The 10,552-nt window shown below is 48.0% G+C and overlaps 1 protein-coding gene across 7 annotated transcripts in view; it reads right to left on the bottom strand.

The window, feature by feature from the left end:
- Positions 1–9,280: 9,280 nt before the first annotated feature.
- PDE3B (phosphodiesterase 3B) overlaps positions 9,281–10,552 on the bottom strand; it is a 281,272-nt gene continuing 280,000 nt past the window's right edge. For all 7 annotated transcript variants that reach the window (XM_075928018.1, XM_075928022.1, XM_075928021.1 and 4 more), the window contains 2 exons: positions 10,042–10,291; positions 9,281–9,650 (listed from right to left, as the gene is read on the bottom strand). In XM_075928018.1, the coding sequence (XP_075784133.1) occupies positions 9,421–9,650; positions 10,042–10,291 (480 nt within the window). In that variant the 3' untranslated portion in view covers positions 9,281–9,420. The remainder of the gene's footprint in view (positions 9,651–10,041; positions 10,292–10,552) is intronic.

Here is a 10,552-nt window from a genome sequence, read left to right as displayed (position 1 = left end):
CACACTGTGTATTCTTAATGCACATATATATGCTGAATACACAAGATACTGTGTAATTAATAAAGCATAATGCAAATGGAGCATAATTGCTACAGTAGTCAATTTTTTTGGAACTCTATGAACAGAATGTACAGTATGAATGCACAATCAATTTCATCTTAAATAGAATGGTTAGTTACCTTGGAACTGTGATTCTTCGAGATGTGTTGCTCATGTCCATTCCAATACAGGTGTGCGTGTGCACATGTTGTCGGAAGTTTTTCTCTCAGCAGTACCCTTAGAGCCAGCAGTACCCTTAGAGCCAGCGGGGAGCCCCATGGAGTGGTGCCGGAATAACAGTGCATATATACCCCTGCTGGCCTCTGACCCACTCAGTTCTTTCTTACCAGTGAGTTCCCGGTAGAGGGTGGTGGGGTGGGGATTTGGAATAGACATGAGCAACACATCTCAAAGAATCAGTTACGAGGTAAGTAACTGTTCTTTCTTCTTCAAGTGATTGCTCATGTGCATTCCAATATAGGTAACTCCAAAGCAGAATCTAACGAGGCGGAGGGCCAGAAGAGGAGATAACACCGGAGGTAAGGACAGCCCTCCCCATGGCAGCATCCCCCCTGGCCTGATGGTGGAGGGCATAGTGATTGGCGAATGTGTGAACTGAGGACCATGTGGCTGCCCTGCAGATGTCCAGGATGGGAACCTGTGCTGCAAAGGTGGTAGATGCTGCCACCGCCTGCGTGGAATGTGCCCTAAGGGACAGGGCTGAGATTGCCTATCTCCTAGAACTGGAAGGGACCTTGAAAGGTCATCGAGTCCAGTCCCCTGCCTTCACAGCAGGACCAAGTACCATCCCTGACAAATTTTTGCCCCAAATCCCTAAATGGCCTCTTCAAGGATTGAAATCACAACCCTGGGTTTAGCAGACCAATGCTCAAACCACTGAGCTATCCCTCCCCCCCAAGCCAAAGAGTAACATTCCCTGATGCATGCGGCTATCCATGAGGCGATACACTGTGTGGATACAGGCTGGCCTTTAATGCGTTCTGTAATGGCTTTGAAAAGTTGTGGAGACTTTAAAAAAGGCTTGATTCTTTCTAAATAAAAGGCTAACGCTCTGCAAATGTCCAGGGTGTGTAAGGCCTGTTCTTTCCCAGATGCATGGGGCATTGGGTAAAAAATGGGTAGAAAAATGTCCTGGGGGTATGGAATGAGGAGATCACCTTCAGCAGAAAGGCCGGGTGGGGTCAGAGACAGACTTTATCCTTGAAAAACATGCTATGGGGGGATCCGACGTTAGTGCCCTGAGCTCGGACACCCGCCTCGCAGATGTGATTACCACTAGGAGGGACACCTTATATGATAGGTGGAGTAGCAAGCATGTGGCCAATGGCTCAAATGGGTGCCCCTTAAGTTTGGAGAGAACCAGATTCAGGTCCCACTGAGGGACAGGTTGCCGGATGTGCGGGTAGAGTCTATCCGTGCCCTTCAGGAACCTATTAACCATTGGATTAGAGAATAGTGTCTTCCCTCCCTCCCCCGGGTGGAAGGCTGAGATGGCTGCCAGGTGCACCTTAACTGAGGAGGAGAGTTGCTGGAGCCTAAGTTCCAGCAGGTAGTCTAGAATCAAGGGGACCGGTGTCAACCTAGGGTGAACCCTCTTCTGGGAAGCCCAACAGCAAAAATGTTTCCACTTGGCTAGGTACGTGGCCCTCGTAGAGGGCTTCCTGCTACCCAGTAACACCTCCTGAACTTGCTGTGAGCATTGGAGCTCTGCTGCTGTTAGCCACGGAGCTTCCATGCAGTCAGGTGAAGGGACTGCAGTTCTGGGTGGTGGAGACTGCCCGAGTCCTGCGATATCAGGTCTGGGTGCAGCAGGAGAGGTGTGGGGGTCTTATATAAGAGGTCTAGAATGGTCGAAAACCAATGCTGCCTGGGCCACGCAGGGACGATGAGGATCAGAGACGCCCGAATTACCACACTTTCAGCAGGACCCTGTGGATTAGGGGGAATGGTGGAAAGGCATATAATAGCCGTGAGGCCAAGGGAGGAGGAGAGCATTCCCCAGGGAGTGGCGGTCCTGACCCATGAGGGAGCAGTAATGTGGGCATTTTGCATTCCACCCTGTGGCAAACAGATCCAGGTGGGGAAACCCCCACACGCGGAAGACAGACTGGACTATGTCCCAATGGAGAGACCACTAGTGGGTCGTGAACGACCTGCTTAGTCTGTATGCTAGGGCATTCTGGGAGCCCAGGAGATAGGAGGCCATCGGATGGATGCCTGCTCCGATGCAGAGTTTCCACAGACTGACAGCTTCCGCCCACACTCGGTATGAGCGGGCCCCACCCTGCTTGTTTATGTAAGCCACCGTGGTCGTGTTGTCTGATGGGCAGGTCCATGCTCATCCTCTCAGGTGGGGAAAGCCACACAGGCCAAATGGACCGCCCTGAGTTCACTGACATTGATGTATAGGGAGACCTCGAGAGGAGACCACGTACCTTGAGTATGCAGTTCTCCCAAATGAGCTCCCCAGCCTGTGTCTGACACGTCTGTGACCAGTTGGGTCGATGGGATCGGTCGGGAGAATAGGACCCCCACGCAAACCTCCACTTGGCGGGTCCACCAGTCCAGCGCGAGGAGAACAGGAGCAGGGACCGTAATCACCCTGTCCCACGAGTAGACGGATGGGTTGTGAACCTGCGCTAACCACAGTTGTAATGGGTGCATGCATAGCCTGGCGTGTTGCACTACGTACATGCAGGCAGCCCTGAGGCCCAACAGAAGCATGCAGGCTCTGGCGGTGGTCGTTGGGAAGTCCTGGAGCGATCGTACCACCGATTCCAACGTTAAGAATCTGGAGCTGGGCAGAAAGACTCTCTGTGAGCGAGAGTTCAGTGTGGCACCCATGAACTCTATCGACTACATGGGAGTCAGGGTGGAGTTGTCCAGGTTCAGGAGAAGGCCGAATTCCTGAAACAGTTCGCAAACCATGGCGATGTGATCAAGCATCTGGGATTCTGACAGTTCTCTTAGTAGCCAATCGTCCAGGTACAGGAATACCTGGACTCCGCGTTTCCTGAGGGCGGCAGCCACTGCTGCCATGCATTTGGTAAAGACTTGGGGGGCCGTGGAGATACCAAAGGGGAGGGCCGCAAACTTAAAGTGGTCCTGGCCCACAGTGAAGTACGTGGAGGAACTTCCGGTGAAAAGGGTCGATCAAGATGTGGAAATAAACGTCTTTTAGGTTGAGGGCAGCAAACCAGTCTCTGAGAGCTAGGGAAAGGATGATGGATGCCAGGATGACCATTTTGAACTTTGCCTTGACAATGAAATGGTTCAGGGCCCTCAGATTTAAGATTGGGCGGAAACTCAGGTGGAACACACTCCACTGCCCCCAGTTAGAGGAGATGGTTGGCTTCCTCCCGTAGCAGATGCTTGTGAGAGGGGTCCCTGAAAAGGGACGGGATAGGGAGGTGGGAGGGTAGGGTGGGGTGGAGTGGAAGGGGATGATACAGCCCGTGTCCACTATCTCCAGGACCCAACGATTCAAAGTAATTGACCGCCAGGATTGGAGAAAGCAAGACAGGCGGTCCTGGAAGGGCAACAGGGAGACTGATAAGGAGCCCTCGAGGATCCCGTCAAAACCCCTGCCGGAGTCCGGGGGCCTTGTTATTAGGCCCCTGGCTCACGTCAGGGGGTGGGCGAGAGTGGCGTCTATTATTTCTGCCATTATTGCCCCTACCCCAGCGATGGGAGAAATCGGGGTGTGGGGTCTGCAAAGGCAGTCTCGGGGCGTTCCTATTACTATACAAACGCCTCTGGGTAGCAGGTGTATGCAGGCCCAGGGACTTTAGGGTGGCCCTTGTGTCCTTTAGGCCATGCAGCTGTTGATCCGTTTGCTCCGAGAGGAACGAGGTGTCTTCGAAGGGGAGGTCTTGCAGGGAATTCTGGACCTCTGGTGGCACCCCTGAGCCTTGAAGCCATGAGATGCGGCGGAGGACCACCCCGGTGGCCATAACCTGGGCTGCAGTGTCCACCACATCGAGCACCGCCTGAAGCGCTGTCCTGGAAATGGCTCTCCCCTCCTTTTGGAAGGCCCTATACTCTGCTCAGGAGTCTCTGGGGAGCATTTCAGAAAATTTGTCCATCGACGCCCAGTTATTGTTGGCGTTGCTGGAGAGGAGGACCTGCTGGTTCGCTATCCTGTCCTGGATGCCCCCGGAAGCGTAAACCTTCCTACCCAGAAGGTTGAACTTCTTGGCCTCCCTGTTCTTGAGGGGGACCGTAGGCTGCCCCTGCCTTTCCTGCTGATTAACTGCCTGGACCACAAGGGAGCTGGGAGGAGGGTGGGAGAAAAAGTGTTCATTCCCTTCCTGAAGGACGAAGTGGCGGCACTCAGCACGCTTATCCGTTGGTGGGATGGAAGCCGGCGTTTGCCAGTGTCACTGAAATTTTGGCAACTGTTTTATTAATCAGTAACGCAACTCTAGAGGGGGCGTCTATATGGAGGATGTCCACTGTTGGATTGGAGTCCTCTGGAACCCTGTCTGCCTGGACCCCCAGGCTCTGAGCCAGGCGGTGGAATAGGTCCTAGTGAGCCCTGGCATCCATTGAGGGTATAGGGGGCGCAGAATTGGCTAGCACCTCATCTGAGAAGAGGAGGAAGACCCCTTCATCAGGACACCCGCCTGGGTTTTGGGTTGGTCCACACACTCTGAGGTTGCCACAGAATGAGGTGGAGGAGGGGGACAGCTCACTAGAGCTATGTTGCCTCCGGGGCCCGGAGATGACTGTCCCAGAGGCAGCGAGTAGGTTAAGGTGGGCGACCAGGTCAGCGGAGTCGCCGACGGGGGGCCCGAGATACCAAAGTGGCGAAAGCCGGCTTGGGAAGGTCATGGCCCCAGCTCTGATGGTAAGTCCAGGGTGTCCAGAAAGACCATTACCCAGACGGTTGAGGGGGCCACGTCTGTTGCAGGACTGGAACAGGCATCGGCTGGACCCACTGCTGTTGCAGCTGCTGAGAGGAGGATCGGTGCTGGGACCTGGAGCGGTGCCACGAGCGGGATCGGGATCCCCGTGAAGACCACACCGACTCCGTCTTGGAATCGGACGAGTACTCCGAGGCAGACCATGGCGGTGCCAAAGTAGGCTGCTCTGCTGCATGTTGGGACATGGCTTCTGGTTTGCCATGGTGCTGGGGTGGAGAAGGCGGCATGGTTGAGGTCAGGGGGACTGCATGGGGTACCTGCACCACATCTGGTGCAGGGGATGACGACGGTTCCAGGCCTGGTGCCGGCGTGGGTGGGCCTAAGTTGGGCGCGGTCAGTGCCGTGGGCAGTGCTCAGTCTCGTGGCTCAGGTGCCGTCTCCTGGAGTGCCCTGGGACGGGAGTGGTGCCGTACATCTCCATGCCATCTGGACGCTGATGCCAACAGAGGGGAGGGCGATGAGTCAATAAGAACTCTGGTAGCCTCCAGCGCCTCTGGAGTTGAAGGGTCCGGGAAGTCCTTGGGGGTATGTCTACACTACCACCCTAGTTCGAACTAGGGTGGTAATGTAGGCAACTGGAGTTGCAAATGAAGCCTGGGCTTCATTTGCATAAAGCCAGGCGCCACCATTTTTAAATGTCCGCTAGTGCGGACTCCGTGCCATGCGGCTACACGTGGCACGGACTAGGTAGTTTGGACTAGGCTTCCTAGTCCGAACTACCATTACTCCTCGTGAAACTAGGGTGGTAGTGTAGACATACCCTGGAGGAGTGGGGGAGGGGGCTAGTGTCCCCACAGTGAGAGGGGTAGTCTGCTGGCCAGGAAGGTCCAGGATGGGGACTGGCTGGTGCTGCGTGCCCCACTGGAGAGTGCACGGAGGGCGCGTGTCTGGAGGGAGACTGGCCCTGGTCAGGGCATTTCCTCCTAAATGAAGTCAGTGACAGAGCGGCATCGCGCCCTGTGCGGCACTGGGTAGACCCGGTGTGCGGAACTGTCCCGCACTGAGGCTGGTGCACTACCAGGCCCCGGTGCCGAGTCCGATGCCAGCGCTGGTTTAAGTGCCACTTCCATGAGGATAGCCTTAAGCTGCGATTCGCACTCCCACTTAGTCTGGGGCTTGAAGGCTTTACAAATTTTGCACACTGCTATGATGTGGGATTCCCCTCGGCACTTCAAACACTTGGGCTATGTCTACACTGGTGCGATCTTGCACCAGAGCTATGCAAATGAAGCTAAGCGTGGAATATCGCCGAGCCTCATTTACATATCTAATGAGCTGCCATTTTGCGGAAGACACTCTTGAGCAAGAAGGAGCTGTCTACACTGCCCCTTCTTGCACAAGAAAAACCCTCTTGCGCAATGCTGTTACGCCGATTACTTTCAGGAATAACGGCATTGCGCAAGAGGGTTTTTCTTGCGCAAAAAGGGGCAGTGTAGACAGCTCCTTCTTGCGCAAGAACCTCTTCCGCAAAATTGGCGGCTCATTAGATATGGAAATGAGGCTTGGTGATATTCCACGCTTAGCCTCATTTGCATAGCTCTGGCACAAGATCACGCCGGTGTAGACAGAGTCTTGGAGTGCAGGTCACTGCAGGGCATAGGCTTCGTGCACTTCCTACAGGGCCTGAAGCCTTGAGGGCCGGGCATGCCCTGCCACAGTGCAGAGCATGCGGAGGCAGGGTGTGAAGAGGTCATACAAAGAAAGACTTTCACTAAATTACAGGTACTTAACGGAAGGCTGATAACAATAGAGATCAAGGAGAAAACAACTTGAGCAAGAGCTGAAGGTTGTTCCAAGGACTGTCACGGCAGTAAGAAGGAACTGAGTGGGTCAGAGGCCAGCAGGGGTATATATGCACCGTTATATGGGTGCCACTCCAGGGGGTTTCCTGCTGGCTCTAAGGGTACTGCTGAGGGAAAAACTTCCGACAACTTGGGCACGCACGCGCGCACACACACCTATATTGTAATGCACATGAGCAATCACTCGAAGAAGAAGTGATAGATTTTATTACTGATAGAAGTATTTGGTGGACTGCTGCTAGGTGTTATAAAAGATGTGGTGGTAGCATGATGGCAGTAGCAGAGGAATTTGGCACTGACTCTATATAATAAATAACACAAGTGTGTTTTACTGATTTTTCAAACTGATCCACAGAGGGGTGCTGTCTGCGAGAAAAACAACTCAGAGTTCCTAGTCATTTAGATCAGCTAATTGTACCAAATTAGATTAAAAACCCTGGTAACATAATGATTTCCACTAAGTTTACTTAAGAAAAATGCATTTTTTACACAATTTAGATGAAGGTATAAAGGCAGATAAATTTAGATGCAATCTGTAAGATTAACAAAAAAACCCAACACCAAACACACAAAATGTCTGGATTTATTCACTGTGCAGAAACTAAAGACTTGTTTGATATTAAAATGTACATATTTAAAATGAGTGCAATTTACTGTCTGCACAAATAAATTACATACTTGATGCCTAACTAAGCAGTCTCCCTTACAATTATCCTTACAATGATAGTTGTCCTGATAATAATTTTTATGGAATGTTTCGACTTATTTAAAAACACTTAAACCCCTATATATTTTTCTGCAATTCAATAACTGTATTTACACTGTTGTGGGATATTACAAATACACAGTAGTCATATTTTGCATTGTATATATTTGCTGTCTAAGATGTACATCTAATTAAAGGGAATATATGATGTGTGAATTATAGACACATGAAAATAAGAGATTAAAGTGCATTAAAATATGGGACATGTAGAAATATTGACATTCCAATGACAACACTAGAATACATTCTTTATTCAATGTATGCATGTTCTTTCAAAACAGTAGTAAAAAGTTTTTGTTTATCTCTAGCATGAGTGGTTTACACTTTGTTTTGTGGTATGCAACTATGCATGCTTTGTTGGGGCAGGGAAAATGTACACTTGCAATTTTGAAACAATAGTTTTTAAAAAAACAAAACAAAACTTTAATTCTCTTGAAGTTTTACATACAAAGAATAAATGAATTATGATCTTATTTTCCTCAAAAAATTAACATCTAACATTGGTGCAGTATTTTAAATTATATAAAATCTGCTGTGTGGTAAATAGACACGTTTTTAAACATGAATCCTGAGTAAGAGTGGAAAATATAGCATTATTGACTAAAAGAATAAAATCCCTTCATAATTAAAACAATTGAACAGTTTTTATGTTCTACCACAGAACAGCAAGGCAATATATAATGAGAGCCTTGTATTCAACAACTGTTATGAATACTCACTGCAAACCTGAATATTTTCAGCAAAAATAAAATGGCAGATTATGCACAACAGTAAAAAGCATCAGAAATAGATGCACCTGGAATTTTTTTTTTAAACCACAAAAATTAGAACTTAGCTTTTGTTTCACAGTCATCGAATGGTTAAACCAATCTGAGATAACTGCATTAGGCAAACCATTGCACTGAGTAGAGACCTCCAATCAGGCTTGTACTGCAACATTACTATTGGTTTTCATACAGGCACAGACTTCCTTTTTATATTCACATCCAAAAACAACATGAAGTACAAATCTCAAAATATTATTAGGATCTACCCAACATCACCACGTAAGCAAAAAGTTCTGGCCACTTTGGTAACTGAAGTCACTGAATTTTTTTAGAACTGGAGGTACCTCATGGAAAAGAAGAGCTCTGAATTCAGCAAGGCAGCATTATATCAAGGTATTTGTACACCAAGAAAGGCAGGGAGAACTTTGCATCAGGGTATACGCTATTCAATCTTTTGAATAAAGTTTTATATTCCATGTTGTGAAAGTGCATAGGAGTGGGATTCTTATAGAGCAGCAAGAATCCTCTCACAGTATTAAGGCCTTTCAAATGCAAGTTAACTGTGTTAGTCTATGGGTACGTCTAGACTACATGCCTCTGTCGCCAGAGGCATGTAGATTAGGCTACCAGACATAGTAATTTGAAGCGGCGATTTAAATAATCGCCGCTTCATTTAAATTTACATGGCTGCCGCGCTGAGCCGACAAACAGCTGATCAGCTGTTTGTCGGCTCAGCGCGATAGTCTGGATGCGCAGGTGGTGACATCAAAGGTATTTGTCGACCACCCAGGTATACCTCATCCCAGGAGGCATACCTGGGTGGTCAACAAATACCTTTGATGCCGACACCCGCGCGTCCAGACTATCGCGCTGAGCCGACAAACAGCTGATCAGCTGTTTGTCGGCTCAGCACGGCAGCCATGTAAATTTAAATGAAGCGTCGATTATTTAAATCGCCGCTTCATTTTACTATGTCTGGTAGCCTAATCTACATGCCTCTGGCGACAGAGGCATGTAGTCTAGACGTACCCTATAATCAGTACAGTGAAAACTGAATATATGCTTTCTGCTACTGTATTGTACATCAGTTCAAAGTCCTCTCAACATGATTTCTCCTCCCCTAGCTGTCGTTCATCTTCTTCATCTGCTTCCTCAATAACCTGAATTTCATCTGTTTGAGGTAAGGACACATTATCTGGCTGCAGTTTACTTCCTTCAGGTTTATTTTTTTCTTCTTCTTCAATCACTTTCTTCCACATTTTGTGATTTTCACTCAGATGGTGCATTAGCGGGCAAAATATTCGCCTTCTGCCTTTTTTTCTTTGTAGTTCTGTAAAATTACAAACATACTTTTTCACAAACAAACATAGAGTAATTATATTATCTGTTTATCAAACCCAGATGCTACTGTGTAAACCAGATGTAAGTTTGAACTCAACATAGCAAGTATGAAGTGGATGCTCCATCACAGTAAATATTGACATTCTATCTTAAATATCAAGTCCTTAAAGAAATTGGAAGATTAACTAACTTTTCTCTCAGGTTGTAAACATCTTTCTAATTTTAATTCAAAATTAATTGCAGGAGAAATTTTTATTCCTGCTTACAGAAAAGTAGCCAAAGTAAAAGGCAAAAATACATAATTACTATGAGGTAATAAATTCAACCAAGTATTGCCACTTCCAAATCCACTAAAAAACCCTATGTGCATCTTATCTTACTTTGACCAAAATCATCTTCCATTTCTTCATCTTCACTCTCCATTTCTTCTCCATTTTCATCTTCACCACTTTCTATATCATCCTCTTCTTCATCAAGCCATCGGCCTGGAAGCAAGCCAGCTGCATCACAGGAATTACAAAGGGGGCCAACTATATGAGTAATAAAAGATTCTTGTAATTTTGCAAGTTGAGGAGAAGAACGGTCCATGAAGGGGCTAACAGGTAATCCAAGGCTTGCTTCTTCATCACCCTGAAAATGTTATAAATTGAAAATTACCTTAATAGACAGTTTTTAAAAACTGACCTGACATTACGTGGATGGCACCTCTTTTTCTTAAAGAAATTTCTTTTTTAAAAAGCAACTATGTTCTTTAGCTAAGACAATTTATAATAAATTTGAACAGCTATTGGCCTGTTGTGGCACTGTCATGCATGAGAATAAGGTAGAGTAAATTCACCCCTCACTTTCCTGTGTAGCATCTCTGGGTCACTGCAGAGGGGCTATCTTTGA

Source organism: Pelodiscus sinensis, chromosome 4 (assembly GCF_049634645.1).
Source record: "Pelodiscus sinensis isolate JC-2024 chromosome 4, ASM4963464v1, whole genome shotgun sequence".
In the NCBI taxonomy this organism is placed as follows: Eukaryota; Metazoa; Chordata; order Testudines; family Trionychidae; genus Pelodiscus; species Pelodiscus sinensis.
This window is presented reverse-complemented; position numbering and strand designations above follow the sequence as displayed.